This window comes from Portunus trituberculatus, chromosome 48, assembly GCF_017591435.1.
Source record: "Portunus trituberculatus isolate SZX2019 chromosome 48, ASM1759143v1, whole genome shotgun sequence".
Taxonomy (NCBI): domain Eukaryota; kingdom Metazoa; phylum Arthropoda; class Malacostraca; order Decapoda; family Portunidae; genus Portunus; species Portunus trituberculatus.
The window spans coordinates 158,425-183,424 of NC_059302.1; the positions used below are offsets into that span (position 1 = coordinate 158,425).

The 25,000-nt window shown below is 42.5% G+C and overlaps 1 protein-coding gene across 2 annotated transcripts in view; it reads right to left on the bottom strand.

The window, feature by feature from the left end:
- Positions 1-23,393, bottom strand: part of LOC123498474 (proteoglycan 4-like) — a 167,576-nt gene extending 144,183 nt beyond the window's left edge. Inside the window, exon 1 of one of the 2 annotated variants that reach the window (XM_045245578.1) lies at positions 22,747-23,393. In XM_045245578.1, the coding sequence (XP_045101513.1) occupies positions 22,747-22,815 (69 nt within the window). In that variant the 5' untranslated portion in view covers positions 22,816-23,393. Of the gene's footprint in view, positions 1-11,708; positions 11,750-22,746 lie in introns of those variants that run through there. The other variant, XM_045245584.1, reaches the window with a different exon arrangement.
- Between the last annotated feature and the right edge of the window lie 1,607 nt (positions 23,394-25,000).

A 25,000-nucleotide genomic window follows, 5' to 3' on the forward strand; every position in this document is an offset into this window, starting at 1 on the left:
AAAAAAAAAGAGAGAGAGAGAGAGAGAGAGAGAGAGAGAGAGAGAGAGAGAGAGAGAGAGAGAGAGAGAGAGAGAGAGAGAGAGAGAGAGAGAGAGAGAGAGAGAGAGAGAGAGAGAGAGAGAGAGAGAGAGAGAGAGAGAGAGAGAGAGAGAGAGAGAGAGAGAGAGAGAGAGAGAGAGAGAGAGAGAGAGAGAGAGAGAGAGAGAGAGAGAGAGAGAGAGAGAGAGAGAGAGAGAGAGAATGATAGACAAATAGACAAATAGACAGACAGACAGACAGACAGAAAGACAGACAGACAAAGACTCGCTCCTGGAAAAAAAAGATTTCTATACTTTAACAGGAAAAAAACATGACAACAAAACATCATTAGGAAAATCGGTTCAACTTTCACAGCTGCTTTAAAATAAAAATATGGAATTAAAGGAGAAAAAAGGAAAGACAAGAAATACACACACACACACACACACACACACACACACACACACACACACACACACACACACACACACACACACACACACACACACACACACACACACATCAGGCGTAACATAAATCACAAAAAAACTGACGAAACTAACCACACAGACAGACGTACGCACACAAAGAACAATAAACACAGCCGCGAGATGCGATGACAAGCAGGTTATTAGCGAATCGTGCAAATATTAACCTTTGCAATAAGGTAACAAGGTCCTTGCACTGGTAAACCGCGTAATCAAGTACCAATAGACAGGTGAGATTGTCTGATTACGTTAAGACACCGCAACAAAGAGGGAGAGAATGAAATTAATGTATAAGGAGGAATATATAGGAAGGGAGGCTTAGGGATGGTGAAAGGAGAAGATTAAACTTAAAGAAGAAGCGAAGAAGATAGAGAATAGTTATGAATGAATGGAAGAGAAGAAACAGCAAATTAGGAGAGCGTAAGAGGAAAATAGAAGAGAAAATAAGATAGGAAAGCAAGTGAAAATTGAGTGTAAGAGAGGAGAAATATATTAGCAGTTAATGTAGAAGAGAGAAAAGTTATGAGTGAGAATAAGAGGATAACAGGACGTCAGCAGTAAGTGTAAAAAAAAAAAAAAATGAGCTGAAACGAGAGGAAAAGAAGAGATGTTACCTGAAAGTGGAGAAAAAAGAGAAGTTTACGATGAGGGTTAAAAGAGAAAAGAAAGTTAACAGTGAGTGATGAAGGAAAGGAAGTTAAGAATAAGGCTAAGAGAGAAAAGAAAGTCAGTAGTGAGTGGTAAAGAGAAACAAAGAATGGGGATAAGGAGAAAATAAATTATAAGGAAGGAATACAAGAGAAGGGATGAAGCAGTAGATGGATGATGGCAGAAACTCAGCAGATTCACTGAAGTGGAAAGGTGGAGGTAGTAGTTGGCTGGGCATCTATTGGGGTACTACTAACTTTCTCTCTCTCTCTCTCTCTCTCTCTCTCTCTCTCTCTCTCTCTTACAACCTCCTTCAAATCTAAGGAAAGAGACATAAACGTTCATGGCTTTCTTTCTTATCATTCTTATCAAACTTATTTATTCCTCTTATCTATTAGTCCAGTGTTTTAGTCATTGCTATGTGTGATTTTTTCTTTTCAATTTTGTTTCATTGTTACCATTTGTTTATTTTTTCTAATGGACTGACTGCTGGTATGCAAAGCTTTCAATCCCACCACTGCCACCATATATTTTTTTGTCATGATGGTGCGTGGGGGAATTCTATATTACTCATCCTAGTCACCACTCTCTCTCTCTCTCTCTCTCTCTCTCTACACGTGTATGACTGAAAATGTGTGTGTGTGTGTGTGTGTGTGTGTGTGTGTGTGTGTGTGTGTGTGTGTGTGTGTGTGTGTGTGTGTGTGTGTGAATACTTCTAATGATGAGATAAATGAAAGCAGGTAGATTCCGCAAGCTTGTTTACCTATAATCACCTGACTAACCACCGCCTCCACACACATCCACCCTCTCACTTCTCTCCACCACGCCCTCTCTCCCCAGGTGCGGTATTCGGCTCACCACCAAAAGCATAGCACCGATTACTGCACTATCTACCCCTCTCTCCTCTCTCCTTCTCCCCACCACCCTCCCGCCTTCATCTTTCCCCCTAACAATGAATGAATAACGGCGGCAAGAAATGAACTCAAGGGGTTGGAGAGTAAGTGGGAGCAGTGTTTCGTCTTTTTCCAATGCAGTGTGTGGGAAAAAACGCATTGACGGTCTCGTTTCCTCGTGTACCTGGTGTTTCTCTTCTCTCTTCTTCAGAACACGAGGCTTTCAATAGAGAGAATGCGGTTACTTCAGTTTCCAATGCCTCTTCTTCTCTCTGTCTTCTTCTGTCTTTCTTTTGTCTCTCAAACTACACTCTGGTATCTTTCTGCATCTTCTGCCAATAATCTTGTTCTTAATGTACTAATAAGCTTCAGTTTTCTAGCTGTTACTCCAATGTTTCTTCTCTTTATCTCTTTTCTCTCGTTTTCTTTTCTCTCAAGCTACTCTCTGTTATCTTACTGCATCTTTTGTCAGTAATTCTGTTCTAATGTACTAAAAAGTATTAGTTTCCTATGTGTTACTTCGGTTTCCAATGGCTTCTCTTCTTCTATTTCTTCTCTGTCTCCCTCTTCTATCTCAAGTTACACTCTAATCTCTTTCTGCATCTTTTGTCAGTAATTTTGTTTTTGATGTACTAGTGAGCATCAGTTTCCTATCTGTTACTTCAGTTTTCAAAGTCTTCTCTTCTCTCTATCTGTTTTCTGTCTTTCTCTTCTCTCTCAAGCTACTCTCTGCTATCTTTCTGCATCTTCTGCCAGTAATCTTGCTCTTAATGTACAAGTAAGCATCAGCTTCCTATTTGTTTTGTGTTTTTTTTTTACTCTCGAAGTATATTCTCTTATCTTTCTGGAATTTCATCTAATAATATTAAGTGCTCTAAATATACTCGTTAGTTTCCAATTTCTTTCTCTTTTTTTTTTCTCTCTCTCTCTGAAGTCATGCTGTCAACTTTCTTCACTTTCAGCCGGTAACTTAAAGTGTTTTAGATATATATATTTCCACTTATTACTTCTATTACGTTCACCTGGCTGTATTTTCTTTCTATTACGTATCTATCAATGGTATCAATTCCAATAGTTTTTTTTTTTCCGTGAGTTTTTTCTTTCAGTTCGCTTTTCTAGAAGAGTTCCCCCGCACATAACTCGCATTACTTCGCTTTGCCTTTCGTTTTCTTTGTTATTTCATTTCCTCCTGTTCCTCCTCCAAAGAAGAGAAAAGAAAATATCTACCCTATTCTTTTTATTTATTTCTTCTCATTCTGTTCCTTTAACTTGAGCGTTTCAAGCCGTGACAAATGTAATGGGAAAATTGAAAGCCGGTGTTTTTCCTCTCTTTGTTCCCTCCTTTTCGTCTCTTCCTTCCTACCTTCCTACCTTCCTTCCTTCCTTCCCTTCTTCCCTCACGACCCAGCTCTCTCTTCCTCTTTATGGACGAGGTCGTTACACAAATTATATACCTGTCTACAGTAGTGTCGTTATAGTAGTAGTAGTAGTAGTAGTAGTAGTAGTAGTAGTAGTAGTAGTAGTAGTAGTAGTAGTAGTAATGATGGTGGTGGTGGTGGTGGTGGTGGTGGTAATAGTAGTGGTGGTAGTGGTAGTGGTGGTAGTAGTAGTAGTAGTGGTAGTGGTAGTGGTAGTGGTGGTGGTGGTGGTGGTGGTGGTGGTGGTGCTAGTAGTAGTAGTAGTAGTAGTAGTAGCAGCAGTAGCAGTAGTAGCAGTAGTAGTAGTAGTAGTAGTAGTAGTAGTAGTAGTAGTAGTAGTAGTAGTAGTAGTAGTAGTAGTAGTAACAGTAGTAGTAGTAGTAGTGGTGGAGATATTATTATTATTACTATTACTATTATTACTATTATTATTATTATTATTATTATTAGTAGTAGTAGTATTAGCAGTAGTAGTAGTAGTAGAAGTATAAGAAGTAGTAATAGTAGTAGTAATAGTAGCAGTAAAAGAAAAACAAAGAAAATGATTGAAAAACACATCCGAACTCTCATCTTCCTTTCATATTTTCCTATAGCGAGATTTTCCCTTTATTGTATCTATCTACCCTATACTCATTACCAGACACATAATTAATCAACACCACTCCCTTTACCTCATACACCATACTCTTTCTCTTCCCTTTTATACACACAGCATCCCACAACGTGACTCCTATCTATAAAATCCTTCTAAAACATCTCTTCCTTACTCTTCTCTTCCTTTAAAGTAGAGCCTCCTTCCTTCAAGCCGCCATATGGTCAAAAATTTACGATGTTTTAAATCAATCAATCACTTTCTCTTCCAGATAACTCGCGAATTACTAGCAACATTCTGCGGTCTTTCACTGCGGCACCCCTTCACCTCCTCCCTCGCCTCCGTCAGCAAGGCACCACCGAGCATGAAGACAAGGCGACTGTACGTGAGAACCGCCCTGGGTAACGAGACCACTAGAGCGAGCAGTCACCACACAAAAACCACACCATCGCCGTCAGTAGCGCGATGTCTTCCCTACCCTCCCCTTCCCGCTGTGAGCTAGTGTGGTGAAGGGATTAAAGGGAAGGAGGGAGGGAAGGTAAGCTTGAGGATGGCAGGGTATGGGTGTAGGGAGAGAAGGATGAGGGGGGAGTAAAACAATAACAGATGAACAAAATATCTCCAGTTAGGTTTTGTGGGTAAGATTCCCAAGACGATGAGCAGGAGACGATGACGATCTGTGTGTGTGTGTGTGTGTTCACTGTTTGATCTGCTGCAGTCTCTGACGAGACAGCCAGACGTTACCCTACGGAACGAGCTCAGAGCTCATTATTTCCGATCTTCGGATAGGCCTGAGACCAGGCACACACCACACACCGGGACAACAAGGTCACAACTCCTCAATTTACATCCCGTACCTACTCACTGCTAGGTGAACAGGGGCTACACGTGAAAGGAGACACACCCAAATATCTCCACCCGGCCGGGGAATCGAACCCCGGTCCTCTGGCTTGTGAAGCCAGCGCTCCAACCACTGAGCTACCGGGCCGGTGTGTGTGTGTGTGTGTGTGTGTGTGTGTGTAACCTTTGGACGCATTGCGGTAATGTAATTATTCTCAAACATTGCAATAGTGGCAAGTGACGTTTTTTCTCAAGGTCGCCTAACGTCGCAGCGCTCAGCAAGATTCAGTCACGGATTTTAATGAAACTGTTATCTCATTATTATTGTCGTCGTTGTAGTAATAGCAGAAATAGTAGTAGTAGTAGTAGTAATTGTGGTTACTGTTGTTATTGTGTTTGTTATTATAGCAGTGGTATTATAAATTCATTGACATTTACGCAACATTTACTTATTATGAGGAGAAAAAAAAGAAAAATACCAAAACTAAAAAGAGAATGGAGTGAAAAAAGAAACACACACACAAAACAGAAGTTGCTAAGTAATCCTAATTTGTGAGAATGCTTTACGGAGATGACAAACACGCAACAAGAAGTGAAAGGTAAACGCGGAAAAGGAAGATGATTAAAAGAAGTGATAGGCAAATACATAATGAGAGGCAAAGAGGGAAAGAAACGATGGACACAACAGATAAGTGAAAGGTAAATGAGAAGGGAAAGGTGTGAGAGAGAGACTGATAAAAACAAGTGATAAAGATATGACAAACAGCGACAGGTAGAAGGGGGAAGATTTACAAAGTGAGTGATGGAGAGATAGTTAAGCGCTGGTTACTGGTATATCGGAAAGACGCATGCTCGTAGATGGACGTCAAGGAGAGTGAAAGCCATTGAAGGTATGGAATAGAGCGAGCTGGGATTGAGTTTACGAGCACGTGCACTGTAAAGAGGGGCGACACGGCTCTCTATAAGTAAGAGTATAAGATCCTATATCTGAGGGGACCTGTAGATGAAGCTGGTCCATTTCTTTTCCTCTTAACGTCTGACCATGGGCTACAAAAACTGTGGAAAGCTGAACGGACACTCCTCCATTAAAAAAAAAAAAAAAAAAAAAAAAATGCCACATTATAAGGAAGAAAGTAAAAGGAAGAAAATATAGTAAGGAAGGGAAAAATAATTGATAACGAAGGAAAAGGGAAGAAAAGAAAAACAAAACAAAAAGGAAATCAAAGAAGAAAACGGTGAAATAATGAATAAAAGAAAAGAAAAGAGAAATACAGACAACTAAAGAAAACAAAGAAACGAACACTATGAAAAAGGAAAGAAGATCAGAAAAAAATAAAGAGAAAAATTACTGTTCGGTCCACGCCAAGTTAGCCCCCGAGGTGTTGTGATACTCTCTTCAAGCATTTCGAGTCAAAGGAAAGTGGAAAAGCTGAGACGAGTGTCCGGTTGGCTGGCTGGCTGTGATGCTGAGAGGGCCGGATGTTGTTTGGAAAAAAAAAAAAACATATATCTCTGTGAAAGTCAAGACGGGACGATGCTTGTGAGGGAAGTGTAGCAGCTGACGCCGAGCCGCGAGGGGGGAGGGCTGGCTGGAGGTGACGTCTCTCCAGGAAAAACAACGAGAAATGAAGACATAATGAAAACAGAAGAGGAAAAGTTCAAAATGCATTACAAACCTAAATAAATGATAAGATATAAAGACTATTGGAGAGTAAATGTACGCAAAATGTAATGAAGGAAAATAAAATAGCATACTACTACTACTACTACTACTACTACTACTACTACTACTAATAATAATAATAATAATAATAATAATAATAATAACAAAATCGGGGGAAGTACAATATAAACCAATAGAAATTTCCAAATATGTAATGAAACTGTAATGAAGAAAAGTGAAATATATAGACAAAAAGAAAAAATTGAAGCAATACAAGATAAAAACAGTGGAGCGACAATAATTCAGAGTTCATAATTAATTTGGTTATCTTGTTAACGTAAGCGCATAACGGAAGTCTTGTCTCTAATCACTGTCTTCAATTTTCTTTTTCTCACAATATCACCAGCACGAGTTACAGAGAAGCACTTTCCATCACCACTCGTCTCCTCTCCTTTCCGTGACACAACACCGCACAATCCATTCCCAGTGAGAGTGCATCGTAACACCCACTGAACTAACGCGCCACAGACAAACACTAAGGAATACACCACCACCACCACCACCGTCACTACACCAACACCACCACCACCACCACAACAATAACAACAACACGACCAACACCACCACCGCAATACAAACATCACCACTACCACCACCACCAACAACAACAACAAAAACAACAGCAATAACAAGACTCCAATAAAAGCAATATCACCACCACCATCATTACTACCACCACCACCACCAACAACAACAACAACAACAACAACACGATCACTACCTCCACCACAACCACTACAACCACCACTACCACCACCACCACCACCACCAACAACAACAACAACACGATCACTACCTCCACCACCACCACCACCACCACCACCACCACCACCTTCAAGTTCGAGGGATGCGTACTTTTCCCGAAGAGAAAGTTTTCACACTAGTTTCTCTCCTGCACAAGCTGACGGTCAAGCATCATAGCCTGGAGTAATGAGGTGCGGGGCAGAGCGGGACGGGGGGGGAGGAGCAAGGCGGGGCGGCATGTAAAGTAAACAAGAGAAAGAGTGGCTTCATTCATACAGATAACTAGAGAAAACAACAACAGCAGCAACTATAACAACACCAACAACAAGAGCAACAGCAATAATAACAACAACAGAAGAAGCAGCAGCAACTCACAAACAAAATGAACAACAAAGAAACAAGAACAGTGGAAAAAAAAATGAAAAAGAAGTAACAATAAATTAAAAGAAAAGCACCAGAACAAAAGAACATCAACAAAAAAAGCAACAAGAACAAAAATAACAAAACAAAAAAAGCAGAAAAAAACAAGAACAACAAAAATACAAGAACGAAATATATCAAGAAATAAAAACAACAATATCAGCAACAAAACAACAACAACAAAAAAAAAACAAGAACAATAAGGTTTGCATAATTTCATGGTAGGAAAGTGAAAGGGAGGGAAAAAAATAAAAAGGTAATCGACAAAATGACCACAACCACTGACCATCTTCTCCACAACCAATCTCTACACTATCTTCCTTTTAAAATCGCTCTTTATTAACCATCTTCCTTATTCATCCTTACCTTCACTTGTTACTCCTTTCCATTGTCTCCTCTCCCTCCCTTAGTCCTTTTCTCTCAATCTCTTACCATCTTCTTTTTAACATCCCTCCATTAACTATCATCCCTATTTATTCTACTTTCATTTGTTACTCCTTTCCATTATCTTTTCTCCCTTCGTCACTTCTTTTCTCTCCTTCTCTTCTTCTATGCCATCTTTCTTTTAAAATCGCTCTTTCTCTTGTTACTCCAATTCTAACTTCACTCAACCTCTTTCAGTGTTTTTTTTTTTCTAATTCCTTTATGTTTTATCCATTTCCATCTTCAAAATCTCTCCTCCTCCATTTTTTCTTTCAGTCTTCCTCTTCCTTCTTCAATTCCCTCCCTTCCTGTCCCTCCCTGCTTCTTTCTCCTTTCTCTCTCTCTCTCTCTCTCTCTCTCTCTCTCTCTCTCTCTCTCTCTCTCTCTCTCTCTCTCTCTCTCTCTTTCTCTTCACATCAGTAAGTAAGCCTGTTCCTTCTTAATCTTTCTGTTTCCCTAAATTCTCAAACTCATTTTTAACTGAGATTTTTTTTTCCCATATTTCTCTCAAAGCGAGCAATAGTTTTCAGCTCCTGTGTTCCAGTATCTCCTCTCCTTCCTTCGTATTTCTCCCTCTGTCTTTCGGCTCAACCAAATCAATGTACAAAAAAAAAACATAACCTTCTTATTTTTGTTTCCTTTATTCCTTTCGTCATACGTATTTCTACCTATATTTTTCTTCCTCTTCTCATTTCCCTGTCCTTTAGCTCATAACCAAAGGCCTTCCCAGCAGTCCCTCATCTACACGCCCTTCTCCCTTTCACCTTACACTCTCCCTCGTCTACACCCCTACCCTTCCTTCAGGCTAAAGTAGCAGGTACGCTCCTCCTCCCTCCTCCTCCTCCTCACAGGGAAAGTCTAGACAGTGTTGGGTCGGGGAGGAGAAAGTGTGTGTGTGTGTGTGTGTGTGTGTGTGTGTGTGTGTGTGTGTGTGTGTGTGTGTGTGTGTGTGTGTGTGTGTGTGTGTGTGTGTGTGTTGCAGGTCTTTTAATTGCGAAGGGAGGGAAAGGGAAGGGAAAGGAAGGGAAGGGAAGGGAAGGGAAGGGATGAGAAGGAAGGGAGAAGATGAGAAGGGAAGGGACAGGCTAAGTAAGGAAGAGAGAATGACGAAATTTCGAAGCGAGAAGAGAGAATAGAGAAGGAACTGAAAGAAATTGGAAGAAAAGAGTTGGTAGGAGAAACATAAGAAAAAGAAAGGGAAGAGAAGGAAAAGAAATAAAAGACAACAGAATAGCAGATAACCAAATTGGATAGGAAAGAGGAAGGGATGAAGAAAATAAAGAATGAATGGAGGAGACAATGGAACAAGAGACGAAGAAATCTACTTACTTTGCATTCCTTTGCTTCCTCCTCCTCTTCTTCCTCCGTCATTCCTTCACGCAATATTCCTTTATCTCTCTCGCATCTCTAACTCACAAATCTCTTTCTCTTACTTGTAGATTAAATATATACTCTCTCTCTCTCTCTCTCTCTCTCTCTCTCTCTCTCTCTCTCTCTCTCTCTCTCTCTCTCTCTCTCTCTCTCTCTCTCTCTCTCAGGATCTGCATGTGCGAGTTAGGAAGAAAGTTTTCCAGTCTTACAATCAAGTGAAAACTAATGACCAGCAAAAGAAGACATACACACACACACACACACACACACACACACACACACACACACACACACACACACACACACACACACACACACACACACACACACACACCGAAAAAAAAAGATGGAAGCTAATAACATCCTGACCAGTTTGAAGCCTTCCTGTTTCTTATCTTATCTTTACATGTATTCTTTCATATCTCGCCTTCGTGTTCGCTTCTCCTGAGACTTTCGCTGAAGCTGTGTGTCTGGTTTCTAGTTTTCAGTTTCCAAATTAGATGTCTTGGCCTGTCTTTCTCCCTCTTTCTTTTTTATTTATTTATTTATTTATCCCCAGCTTGGCCAAGAATGGAAATAGGCCAAGGCCTGCGAAGTGAACCGGAGAAACTGGTTTTGGCCTAAAATCATAAAGTAATTAGAAGCAAATATAGTATGACCGAGATCAAGGACTACAAAAACCTCAAGCTGGCAACCAAAATAATTAAAGATAATCTAAATAAAAAGAAAAGTCAATCGCTAATTAACACACTTGGGTCAGAAAGTAGAGTGCTCACATTCTACTAAAGGAAATGTAGAATGCACTCAAAGGAAAACAAGAATCTCTAAACCATCGATCTTCAGCTGAATTAGTATTAAAAACAGGTAGATTTGATAAAGAGATTTTGAGGTTGTCTGAATCCTCCCCAAATGATGAAAAGAAAGTGCCTAAATGAATACTAGAAGAGCTAAAACCGAAGGAAAAAAACGACGAACACCATTTTGCTTAACATAATTCACCGATAACATCAGTCACACACAGCAAAGAAAATCACACACACATAGACAAACACCGAGACACACACAAACACACACTTGGTCTACTTTCTTCAAAAACTTCCCTAACCTACATACCTTTTTCGAGGAACTATTTGACAACCTTTTTTATTTCCAAACTTATCTTCAGTGACAATCCACACCAATTACTCCTTTTCGTTACTCTTTGTCAAACTTTCTTAAATACATAACCAGTTTGAAACATCTCTTCATATTTTCACAACAGCTTTGAAAAACTGCATATACTGACTGGAAACTGACATTGACAAACTTTCCATCCTTTGTATATTGCTATGTATATTGTTATGAATCTCAAACAGTATCAGTGTCAGTCTCTCTAGGCGTGGGAAAAGTTATATGGAGATTAGGGGCGGCAAAAGAAGGATGTGAGTGGAAGGAGAAGGGAAGATTTGCAATTAAAGAATTAGAAGGAGTAATGTTCGTGAAAGCTGTATCAGGAGAGAGGAATGGAGGCTGCAGTGTGTTGGTGGTGTGAGACTCGATCAGCAAGACACCGGCTCATGAGAAACTACTGGTGTTGGTGGTAATTACTCGTGTCAGGAGGACGAAGAGAGAAGAGGCGAGGAGAGAAGACGAGAGGAGTAAAAAAAAAAGTAAAAAAGAAGAGCAAGAAGGAAGAAACGAGTAAAGGAGAGGAGAGGCGAGAAGAGAAGAGGAGAGAAGGAAAAAAAGATAAAAAAGATAAAAAAGAAGAGAATGAAATATGAGAAAGAAAAGAAAGACAAGGAAACGAATGAATGAGTGGAAGAAGGAATGAAAGTTAATTAAGAAAAGAGAAACGAAGAGTAATTAACGTTTACAGATATAAGAAAGACGCTAACGGCAACAACAATGATAATGCCGGTAATGATAACAACGATGGCGATGATGATGACTTAAATTATACAATGACACTAATAACACTGAACAAATCATAACAGACAAAAAAAAAAAAAAAACATATGATATACAAGAAAGTAATTTATGTAAAGTGAATACACACACACACACACACACACACACACACACACACACACACACACACACACACACACACACACACACACACACACACACACACACACACACTTTACCTTCCCTTTGAGCCCACCGTCCTTTCCGCGGCTGCAACACTCACCTGAAACACAAAAAACACACTAATTAGTCTCAAGTACACCTGAGCACCACGTAAGACACTCGTGGAATGAAGAAACACTATCAACTTATTCCGCAAGTAGAAAATACGACGATGATCAAAGAGGAACAAATGCAAGGTTAGGAGAAAAAGACAGAAGAAAAACACGAAGAATAACGCAAAGAAAGAACAAATAGTAGTAGTAGTAGTAGTAGTAGTAGTAGTAGTAGTGGTGGTGGTGGTGGTGGTAATATGGAAGCGCATGACTGATGGGCGGAAACAGTTGAGTTGGCCAGATGGTTCCTCCTCCTCCTCCTCCTCCTCCTCCTCTTTCTCACTTTCTATCAAATTCCTACGTCTTTTTTGCCTCTTCCTTTCTCCTTTTACTGTGTGGTGTGACCTTCGTGACCTTAACTTCCCCGGCAGGCACAATCCTAGGCATTAACACCAAAACTCTTCCTCCTTCTCTTCTTTCTTCTCCTGGTGTTGTTTGGGTCACTATGCTGCAGTAGCGGGAGAGCTGAGATAGAGCAGGGGACGAGTGAGGATCATTCTTCTATATACCTATGCCATTTCGTCTCTCCCAGTGATAGTAAACGTAGAATAATTGCTAAAGTCTATTAAGGACCTCAGGGTGTGTTGCCGTTTGAACTTCGTTTGTCTTCTTCCTCTTTTTCTTCTTCTCCTTCTCCTCCTCCTCCTCCTCCTCCTCCTCTTGTGTTGTACTGCTTCATACTATTTCTATTCTATTCTTCTTCTTCTTCATCTTTCTCCTTTTCTTCTTCTTTTTTTCTTCTTTCTTCCTCCTCCTATTTTCAGCCTTGTGTTCAGCCTTTTTACTCCTACTCGTCGTCTTCTTTTTCTTTCTTCTTCTTCTTCTTCTTCTTCTTCTTCTTCTTCTTCTTCTTCTTCTTCTTCTTCCCTTCTCCTCCTCTCTGCAGCCTTGTGTTCAGCCTTTTACTCCTTGTCTTCTCCTTCTTCTCTTCCAGCCTTGTGTTATACTATCCTTTCAATCCATTAACTCAACCTACTCTATTAAACCAAATATACTGTGATTCTTTTGCTGCGGCGCCATAAATCAACCAGTGAAGTAGACCAGCTTAGCCAGAGCCAGTGTGTCTATTGTCTGTTCAGCCCTTGTGATCCTCGGTAATCCATTGTCATCCTCCTCTATGTCTTCCTCCTCACACTCCGACAGTAGCAAGGTGTCCGGCCACAATCCTACTTGTGTTGAATGAATGCGTAAGTAAGAAAGGGTATGAATGGATGCTTGGTTTCCTTGATAGTGTGAACGAAGAGAAGGATCGAGAAAATACGCAGGTAGGAGAAAATCTTGACATGAAGAGGAACAAAGAAAACGGACTCAATACAATGAAAGGGTAGACTCAACTATTTTAAGAGCAACCAACCAACTAATCTCTCTCTCTCTCTCTCTCTCTCTCTCTCTCTCTCTCTCTCTCTCTCTCTCTCTCTCTCTCTCTCTCTCTCTCTCTCTCTCTCTCTCTCTCTCTCTCTCTCTCTCTCTCTCTCTCTCTCTCTCTCTCTCTCTCTCTCTCTCCATCTTCCTCTCTCTCTCCCTCTCCCCCTTCCCTCTCCCTCCCTTCCTCTCCCTCTCCCTCTGTCTCTCCCTCTCTCCCCAACTCCTCCTCCTCCTCTCAACCTCTCACAACTCAAGACTAACAGCCACACATGTAAAGGCGCCGCCAGTGACAAATAGAGAGGCTGTTGTCTGGTGAACATGTGTGACCGAGCGTGATGTGACAGGCGTGAAGGGGCTAGACAGCGGACCAGATTGATTTACAGTACGGCCGTGTGATTTGAGTAGCTGAACGGGTGACTAAGATGAAGCGATGCAGTGAAGAGAGGAGGTGGTGATGGTGGTGGTGGTGGTGGTGTTCAACTAAGCATGGTGGAGCTATGTACTATGATAACATGAGAGGTGATGAAGATAATAGAGACGGTGACAGAGATTGATTGATAATAGGAGTGTAAATGTAAACAGTAAGGGAAAGTGAGGTAAGATGAAGGGTGTTGGTGATGATGGCAGAAAAAAAGACGAAACGAAATGAAGGAAAGAGAAAAGAGAGAAAGAAAAAGAAAATAGAAAGAAAAGAATAAAAAAACAACAGCAATAATAAAGACAACACCACCAGCAGCAGCAAATTTTAACAACATTACACACCTTGAGAGAAGAAATTCCACAGAGAGAGAGAGAGAGAGAGAGAGAGAGAGAGAGAGAGAGAGAGAGAGAGAGAGAGAGAGTGAGTTTCTACGAGGGTGCACTAACAACAACAATTTTCACACCTTTTAGTCTCAAGTACTTTCTACGAACACCTAAACTTGACGTGGGAAGATGAGCTTAATTTTTCCCACAACTCACAACCTTCTCCCCTTCTAGATCTCATATTGGAGGAGGAGGAGGAGGAGGAGGAGGAGGAGGAGGAGTGGTTGTGGTGTAGAGATGGTAGGGAAAGCTCCTCTCCTATAACTTCAATATAGTGGAGGAGGGTGAAGGAGAGACCGACAGAGGGAGTGAAGGAAGCGGCTGATGAAGTGACCAGATGAGGGAAGGTGTGAGAAAAGAGTGATTAGCTGTGGGTATCTAGAAACGTGGACGAGAAGAGAGAGAGAGAGACAGAGAAGGTGGCAATGGTTGTGATTGTGGTGGTGGTGGTGGTACGCTGGCCAGTCAAGGAGAGGAGAAAAAGAAGGAAAGCATAGAAGAAAAGCATAAAGGAGAATGGAAGACAGAATTAAGTATGGTAAACTATAAGGAAAGTTTTAAAAGATAGAGGAGGGAAGAATCAAAGAGAAAAAAAAAGTAAATATAAGTAAAAAAACACGAAAGAAATGTTTTAAAGATACCAAAAGAAAAATAGACTCATAACTGGAGATGAAAGAAAGGCAAATGCATAACCAAATGTCTTTCCCTTATAGTGAATAAATGCATGAAAGAAAACGAAACGTATTGCCAACAGTGAGGGCCAACTATGATACGTATATCTGGAAGTCAAACTCAGTGCACACCCTCAATGCGTCAGTTATAGAAAACGGAGGGAGCCGCACACCAGAGAAAACTATCTACGGGCAAGGAGTGACTACGCTATATGTGATTGCCATAAAAGAGAGAGAGAGAGAGAGAGAGAGAGAGAGAGAGAGAGGGGGGGGGGGTATAACCATTCTCATTTCAATAACCAACATCCTTACTTAGCAGTCACACCAATTTTCATTCCACGCAGGAAGAGGAGGAGGAGGAGGAGGAGAAGGAGGAGGAGGAGGAGGAGTAAGAGGAAGAGGAGGAGGAGGAAAAGGAGGAGGAAGAGGAGGAGGAGGAGGAGGAGGAGGAGGAGGAAGAGGAGGAGAAGGAGGAGGAGGAGGAAGAGGAACAGGAGGAGGAAGAGGAAGAGGAGGAGGAGTAATTTGAATGAGGAAGAAAATAAAGGAGAACAGCTTGAAAATAACAATAGTTAGAAATTAAGATCATAAAGCTAAAAACCAGCAACAATGAGGTCATATGGCGCCTTATGGCTCTCTTCCCAACACACACACACACACACACACACAAACTAAAATATTGCGTCATAAGATGTTACGGCAAGTTGAGAGGCGATATAGTGACGATATTTAGTAAGAAGAGTCAGTTTACCTCGACATGAACATTGAATAATAGAAAGCTGAATGTAAAGATCGTGTAATGCCATCATGACCAGAGTTACTTACCGCAAGGGAGGCGGATACGCAACCTGACGTTTCTGAAGAGACAGACACACACACGCACATACATAGACAAACACAGACATACACAAACACATACAAACACACACACACACACACACACACACACACACACACACACACACACACACCGCGTAGTGTAGTGGTAAGCACGCTCGACTCACAATCGAGAGTCCCGAGTTCTAGTCCCGGAAAGCGACGAGGCCAATGGGCAAGCCTCTAAATGTGTGGCCCCTGTTCACCTAGCAGTTAATAGGTACGGGATGTAACTCGAGGGGTTGTGGCCTCGCTTTCCCGGTGTGTGTTGTGTGTTGATGTGGTCTCAGTCCTACCCGAAGATCGGTCTATGAGCTCTGAGCTCGCTCCGTAATGGGGAAGACTGGCTGGGTGACCAGCAGACGACCGAGATGAATTACACACACACACACACACACACACACACTCTCTCTCTCTCTCTCTCTCTCTCTCTCTCTCTCTCTCTCTGAAATGACCACTGACAAAAATCAAATTCTCAAATCAAAAGAAAAATCAATCTTGAAGAAAAAAAAAAAAACAAAACAAAATATCAACTTTCTCTGATAAATGTAAATGTAACACTAAGAAAAAAAAAATCAAGAAAATAATAATAAAAGTTGCCAACAAAAATGGAAAAGATCAAACCCACAAACGCCAAAACAAGAACGATACGAGAGGAAAAACGTGTCAATCAACCGGAAAAGAAAGTACGTATATATATAAAAACATTGAAAGGTGGACTCCTGCAAACACTAATTATTTATATACCAGAGAGAGAGAGAGAGAGAGAGAGAGAGAGAGAGAGAGAGAGAGAGAGAGAGAGAGAGAGAAAGTATTGATGGAATGCCTGGTAGAGAGAGGAAGGAAGGAGAAAGAGAGAGAAAAGGAAGACGAAAAGGAGGAAAGGAAGTGAGAAAATTATGGAATGGAATTTAAATCTTGAGAGCGTCAGAGAGAGAGAGAGAGAGAGAGAGAGAGAGAGAGAGAGAGAGAGAGAGAGAGAGAGAGAGAGAGAGAGAGAGATGGACGGAAGATAAAAAGGAGAAAGTTCAGTTAAAAAAACTTGTTATCGTAAATAGATAGATCAGAGTTTGATAATTCTTTCCACCAATCTTGCTAATTTCACACACGAGCGACAGAAGAAGACTGTATTTCCCCGACATTGTCTTGGAAGGAAACTCCAGATTCGCTCACTTCCTGTTTACTTGTTATCGTTATTAATTATTGGCATTCATGTTATTATTATCACCACTCTTATTGTTAGTATTGTGGCAGGTGTTGTTGTTGTTGTTGTTGTTGTTATTGGTGTGGTGTTGGTAGTAGTAGTAGTAGTAGTAGTAGTAGTAGTAGTAGTAGTAGTAGTAGTAATAAAGGTAGTGGTAGTGGTGGTGGTAGTAGCAGAAATGTTGTTGTTGTTGATGGTGGTGATGGTGGTGGTAGTAGTAGTAGTAGTAGTAGTAGTAGTAGTAGTAGTAGTAGTAGTAGTAGTAGTAGAAGTAGTAGTAGTAGTAAAAGTAGTAAAGGTAGTGGTGATACTAGTAACAAATGGTGGTGGTGATGGTACTAGTAGTAGTAGTAGTACTAGTAGTAGTAGTAGTAGTAGTAGTAGTAGTAGTAGTAGTAGTAGTAGTAGTAGAAGAGAAAAATAACTTGCACAAGGAGTAACAACGATATTTTTGATAGCAAGTACATATAACGATAATTGTCAACCAAAGACAAAAGCCTCTCTCTCTCTCTCTCTCTACAGGAAGCTGCTAAGTGATGGAAATGAATGTACATATGACGTGTTGTCGATCATTAATTGTCAACATCCTTCTCCTCATGGCTTTTTCAGGAGGAGGAGGAGGAGGAGGAGGATTAGGAGGAGAAGGAAGAGGAGGAGGAGGAGGAGGAGGAGGAGGAGGAGGAGGAGGAGGAGGAGGAGGAGGAGGAAAAGGAGGAAGTATTTGGAAAGGGAAGATTACGCCACGTTAGATCATGAAGTGAAATAGGAAGGGGAAGATTGAAAAGAGAAAGGAAGAAAGGAAAGAAGGAAGGAAGGGAGAGATAATGTGAGAAGGGAAGTAAGAGGCCAAACAATGAAGGAAGCAAATAATGAGGTAACACAACAGGAGAAAGGAAAGAAAAAATATTTATAAGGGTGATGAAGAAAGAGAGATTCGATAAAGGAAGGAAGGGAAATAATACAATAAAAGGTAAAAAAAAGAGAGAAAAGGATAAAAAGGAGAGTAACCCAATAATAAATAGAGAGAGAGAGAGAGAGAGAGAGAGAGAGAGAGAGAGAGAGAGAGAGAGAGAGAGAGAGAGAGAGAGAGAGTAAATAGCGATGCCTAAGAAGTGATGTTGAAGTGACAGGAGAGAGAAAGACAGGAGAGAAAGACAGGTGAGAGGGTGGAGTGTGACAGGAAGGAAGCAGGGAGAGGGAGAGAGGAAGAGGGAGTGGAAGAGAGGGAGAGGTGTCGTCCTTGCTCTTACCCCTTACGGCAAGGTTTTATCTTTCAAGGTCACACCAGTTTCTGTTTTGAATGTGCATCTCTCTCTCTCTCTCTCTCTCTCTCTGTGTGTGTGTGTGTGTGTGTGTGTGTGTGTGTGTGTGTGTGTGTGTTCAAAGTACGTTAGCCATTACAGCAGTAGTTACATACATCCGTACCTGCTGCAGCCACACAAACAGTTGAACGACGAAATGGGTCCCTCCTCCCCACTCTCTCTCTCTCTCTCTCTCTCTCTCTCTCTCTCTCGCCCGCGTGCGCGCCAGTAAAATGATTACAGGATTTAAGGAATGAGGGAAAAGAAGAAATAGAAGAATGGAGATAGATGAGAGAGTAATGGAGTAGGAGGAGGAGGAGGAGGATGTAACAGTGGCCGTCTGCAGAAGTCACTATATTACTACTACTACTACTACTACTACTATTACTGACTACCTCCTACCCCCATCTCCTCCTCCTCCTCCTCCACCTCTTCTTCTTGCTCCTCCTCCCTCCACCACCGCACTCGTTCCACTTCTGCAGCTGCTCACCACCGCTAACACGAGTCCACGCCGTCGCCACCGCCGCCGCCGCTGCCGCCACCATCACCACCACCGCCGGCACGATGAACACCCTGACCCTCTCAAGTCACGGCGGCGGCAACGGAGCCAGTTTTGAAGGCACGTCTGGTGGTGGTGGTGGTGGTGGTGGTGGTGGTAGTGGTATTGTTGTTGAAATTGATAATAGTGATGGAGATGATTGGTATTGGAGATAATTATGTTCGGTATGAGAGAGAGAGAGAGAGAGAGAGAGAGAGAGAGAGAGAGAGAGAGAGAGAGAGAGATACTGAATGACTGCCTCACAGATGGCCCTCATGACCGTTGAAACAAACGTTACTTCTCTACTTAAGCACACACACACACACACACACACACACACACACACTAATGCATTACACACTCCTCGTCAGACGCAGCGTGTGATCACATATAGTATTCATCCGACACAAACGGTTACCTGCTTGCTCTTCTCTCTCTCTCTCTCTCTCTCTCTCTCTCTCTCTCTTTCTCTCGTCTCCGTTCCTCCTTCTCCTCCTCCTCTTCCTCCTCCTCCTCCTCCTCGCATCTCCTCAAGGTCTCAAGGTCACAATAGATCTCATAATAGAAGAAAAGGAAACGTTTAACACGACACACACGCCTCACAAAACCACTTCACTCCCTCGACATTCTAACACACAGGAATGCAAATAGGGAAGAAATAACGAAACGAAGCGAAATGATATAACCGCCAGCAACACCACCACTACCACTACCACCATCACTACCACTACTACCACCACCATCACTACCACATCAGGCATCACCGCAGCCCCGCTATAACGACCTTGCGCTCTCCTAACCTCGCTAATTACACCCAATACCTGCTCCGGTGTACAACGAAATCAATTACTCGTGTTCTATCTATCGCTTGATCGCTTATTACGTTTCCATTAAAGGATTGGAACGTAATTTGAGAAGTAACGAACCCATGTGGAGATTATTAAGTGGAGTCAGTCTTCGCTATTCCACCCACACTCCACAACCGGCCTACCTCCCCTCCATCCCCACCCCCCCGACACACCCCTACCAGCTTCCTAACATGTACCTTCCCCTCCCTCTCCCCTATCGCATCCTAACAACCCTTCCTTGCTTCCCTCACCCATTCCCTAAGCTTTTTCTCGTTTCCCATCCCCCATCTACCCTCCACCACAGCCTCCACACCCCCGCCACACCCACATCTCTTCCTCGCCTCCACCATTACCCGCCCCGCCCATTTTCTCCCTCCCTACTCTAACCTCCACTTCAGGCGCCGACCTCTTCCCCGCCAGCATTTGAAAATTTGAAAGCGTCACGTGCTGAAGGTGTGTGTGTGTGTGTGTGTGTGTGTGTGTGTGTGTGTGTGTGTGTTTCATTTACTTATTAATCCTGAAGTACTTAATTTGCATTGATTCTACAGGTAAACAATTTTTTTACACAAGTTAGCGGAATAATGCAAAAAAATACACCCAAAATCATCAGTTATATATATAAAAAAAAGGGAGCAAAAATCACTGGTGAAAGCTCCGACTGAAAAAAAAAAAATAAGAGAAACATTCCAAGATAATGCGTGAATATTTCCTCGCGAGCTCTGAAATCATGAGTCGTTTCTCTTCAATACATTACTTTTCCTTCTTTTTATTCTTTTTTCAATACTACCGACAAAAAGAACCAAGATGAAAATAAAATAAAAAAAACCAACCGTATTATATCATAGTAACCATAACCCTTTAAAAAATAAGTGGTTATATTGAGTGAGTGAGTGAGCGAGTGAACAAACGATTAAGTAACCCCATAACCCCACCGGGCGCAATATGACCTCATTCTCTCGCCGCCATAACTCAATCAACGTAAAAATTAATCCCATAACCATACAAAAACAGACTCGTGTGCGCCATGTACAGCTTTAGTGGTGCGCCGAGTGACAGTTGCAAGGGGAGCAGGGAAGAGGTGGGAAAGTTACGAGGGGAGAGAGGGGTAGGGAGAAGCAGGGAGAGGCACGGACGAAGGGAGAGGGAGGGCGAGGGGAGAAATTAGGTGACGAAGTGTAGGGAGGAAGAAAAGTAGGGGAACTGAAGGGTGAGGAAGTGTGTCCCAGAGAGAGAGAGAGAGAGAGAGAGAGAGAGAGAGAGAGAGAGAGAGAGAGAGAGAGAGAGAGAGAATTACAATGACAGATCAAATTCTTTTCCTGTCAAACAAAAACGAAGAAACGATCATCCTGGAATTGGCAAAAGAAGGTAATGGAATAAAAAGCAACACTGAGACTGACACAATGCATGTCAACAAATGATGAGTGTGATAATGAAGGTTTGGTTACTACAATGGCACCGCTGCAGAAATTTACACTTCTGCATTGTATTCCTGATCTTGAAAAGGACAATAACTTAACGCTTTCCTCTTCTTAATCTTCAAAATAATAAAGCGGTTTCAAGACATTTTTTTTCTCTCAGTATAAAGTTTTTCAAGAAGATATTTATTCCCTCATTTCCTTTCCATCCTCTATGTGAAACCATTTTCTTAGTAAAGGCTCACAAAATATCCTTACTTTTCTGATTTTCTCATAATATTAATCTCTCAAATACCTGCTTTCATAAATTTTTCCTTTAATTAACAAAGCTGACAGACCTCACTTGTAATGGGATAGAAGCAATTCACTTTACAACAGTGAATCCCAAAACACCACCATCACTACTAAACATGAACTAATACCAGCAAATACACACAAACACTTACACTTATATGGGTCTTAGTAAAGTTAATAGTACCATGCAGCTTTCATTGAGTCGACGTCCTCCTTTTGTGCCTTAAAACCACCATCACCACCACCACCATTTCCGCCAGCCACCATCACCACCATTGCAGCCACCATCGCCACTACTATCACCACAATTAGTTTCACACTCAATCTTGCACACTCTTCCCTCCACTTGTTCCCACCTGTCTCTCTCGAACACCTGCTGTCACGTGATTTATTAGAGAAAGAAGAGAAAGATACAAGACAAGCTGCTCATGGATTGATTTGCTTGAAAGTAGAGAAAGTGTACGTAATAATTTTGTGTATTGTATATTTTGACAGAGAGAGAGAGAGAGAGAGAGAGAGAGAGAGAGAGAGAGAGAGAGAGAGAGAGAGAGAGAGAGAGAGAGAGAGAGAGAGAGAGAGAGAGAGAGAGAGAGAGAGAGAGAGAGAGAGAGAGAGAGAGAGAGAGAGAGAGAGAGAGAGAGAGAGAGAGAGAGAGAGAGAGAGGAAAGCAAGAACACTCACTAATAATGCTTAATAAACAAACACATCCTTGACAAATATGGAAAAGTTGAAAATACACACACACACACACACACACACACACACACACACACACACACACACACACACACACACACACACACACACACACACACACACACACACACACACACACACAGACACAGGGATAACTAGAGAGACAATTTCTTCCACTGCTAAAAAAAAAAAATGAAAAAAAATAATAAAAACAGCTACTTTTTCCACACCAATTAATTTTCCGCCAGTCACGCGCTAACCAGGTGACACTTCCACTAATTAAAGACCGAGTGACACCGCAGCACACCGGTTTCTAGGACAGGTGTACGCTTCGGGGGGTGGGGATGGGGGGAGGAAGGTGAAGAGGTCAACAGGTGCAGTGTGAGTCAGGGTGAGGAATAGGTGTCAGGGTGAAGGTGTCAGGGTGAATGTGTCGCCACGAAAGGAGATAAGGAGGCAGGGAAAGAAGGTTAAGGAGGGAGGAAAGAAGGGTGTGAGGGGGGTGGGGGTGAGTGAACGTCCAGGTGAAGAAGATAATTGAGAGTGGAGATGAATGAGTGAGTGAGTGAATAGGTGTAATATATGAACGAGAGAGGAAAGACATGAAGGGAAAGGAAGGAAGGAATGAGCATAGGAAAGGATTAGTGAGTGAGTGAGTGAGTCAGTGAGTCAGTCAGTCAGTCTTATCACAAGTCTATTAGAAACTTAATTACGCCAGTCAATGAGGAAGCTGGTCAGCGAATCAGTCAGTGAGTCAGGTGGCTAGTTTGGGTAGTCAGAGATCTACATAGCTAACTAACCATCCAACCAACCAACCAACCATTCAGTTAAACATCACAGCCAGCCAGCCTCCTTGCCAGTCAGTCGGTCGATCGGTCAATAAGCCAGCCAACCATAGTCAATCACACACAGGTACATCTCTTTACTCACCTGTGTGGCGGGGAGCTCAGGTGACGCCCCCAGCATCCACGCCTTCGGGGGGAGGTTTCTGGTGCCCATGGTAAGACTAGGGGGCGTGAGAGGAGCACAGGGAGGGAAATGGACTGCAATTGGTTGATGGAGTGACGAGGGTGACGGGGTGAGGAGGTCGTGGGTGGTTGAGATAATTCTATACCTCCTGACACTACTTCAGTTCTGTTTCTCTTTTTCTGTCTTCCAAACTTTCCCAATTGAAACTCCCTCACAATGCACAAAGGTTGCAATCCGTGTGAGCGTCTGTGTGTGTTGAAGTCACGGGGAGGCACCACCACTCACAACAACCACCACCACAATAACAGCCAGTCACAACCACCGAGAGACACGAAGACAAACTAATCAAAGCTTGAATGAAGTTTATTGAAAGCAGCCACAGAAGTCCATTACCAGTGCCACCAGCTCCTCTCCCCCGGCGCAGCAACTTGGACTTTGCGAGGAGAGCAGGTCAGAGAAGCAAGCACAGTAATGACAAGCAACGGACACGCACTCGCACACGCACGCACGCACGCACAGTCAGCCGCAGCCAACCAACACGTCTGTTACCGCTGCAGAGAGAGGAACTGAGAGGCGTACACACGTCCTCTCAGCTAGGTGGGCGAGAGCGTTGTGTAGTGTGGGTGGGAGTGTGCCGAGTGGGCTGAGGGGGACGGTGGGAGGCAAACGAGCAGGAGGAGATGATGGTGGTGGAGACGGGAGCAGTGAGACAGGGAGAGAGAGGGAGAGAGAGACAGGAGGTTGGGGAAGGGGAATAGTGTGTAGGTTTGAGATTGAGATAATAATACTTCGCGATTCATGGTTTGTGTTGAACTTTTGACCGTATAGAAAATGGGGAGAGAGAGAGAGAGAGAGAGAGAGAGAGAGAGAGAGAGAGAGAGAGAGAGAGAGAGAGAGAGAGAGAGCACGGAAAGGGAGAGGAAAGAAGAGAAGAGAGCGGGGAAAGAAAGGAAAACTGGCAAGATAGAAATGAATGTTGAGAAAAATAATGAAGAGGAACAGAAACAGGAAATAATATAATGCATGAGAGAGAGAGAGAGAGAGAGAGAGAGAGAGAGAGAGAGAGAGAGAGAGAGAGAGAGAGAGAGAGAGAGAGAGAGAGAGAGAGAGAGAGAGAGAATACACATCATTGCGAATACCTGTAATTATATAGGGAGGAACCAAAAGACGAAAGAGGAGGAGGAGGAGGAGGAGGAGAAGGAGTGAAAAAAAGGAGAAGAAAGAGAAGAAACAAGAATGCAAAAGAAGAATAAGCAGCATCAGACGTGTTGGCCTTTAAGAGGTTAATAGAGGTGACAATACTACCTAATACGTATACCATGAGAAAACAAGGTAACACACAAGAAGGCTTCCTCCCCACCCATCGCTCCCTCCATTCACCCAAAGCTAGCAAGGGAAGAAAGGAAATGTCAAGAAACTACAAGGGAATTTTCAAGCGAAGGGATAAGAACAATTGATAGAGAGAACACTGCTTTGTTATTATTGTCCTCGTTGTTGTTATGGTTGTTCTTGTGGCAACGACGCAGCAGAAAAGGGTGGAGTAGTGTAGATATTGCTGTTGTATCTCACACATCCTCTTCCTCCTCCTTTTCTTCATTTTTTTATTCTTCACCTTCTCTTCTTTCCTCCTCCTATACCACACTCCCTTTCCACATCCTCCATCACCTTCCATCTCCATCCTGCTCATCTTAACACATCCATCTTCTTTTCACCTTTTTCATCTCCTACTTTCACCCCCTACATCTCTTCATCTTCCTTCTCCTCCTCCTCCTCCTCCTCCTCCTCCTCCTCCTCCTCCTCCTTCCATGCACTTCCTATCTACAGAAGACCCTCAAGATCCATCCCATTTCCCTTACACGCAAGCAACACATCTTCAAATCTCCCACATTATCATCCTCTCCTCCTCCTCCTCCTCCTCCTCCTCCTCCTCCTCCTCCTCTCTTCCTTCTTCTCTCAAAAGCACAGATGACAGACTGAGAGAAAGAGAGAGTGGAGAAAGAAAGCCCCTTCTCTCACACAAGCGGTGATGATGATGGTAATGAGAAATAGTGAAGGCAGTGATGATGGTGATGGTGATGATGATGATGATGATGATGATGATGAAGAGGAGAGAGAGAGAGAGAGAGAGATACAACTCACTCTCCTCTCTCTCTCTCTCTCTCTCTCTCTCTCTCTCTCTCTCCCTTTCCCAGCTTCTACCTGCCCCTACCTTTAC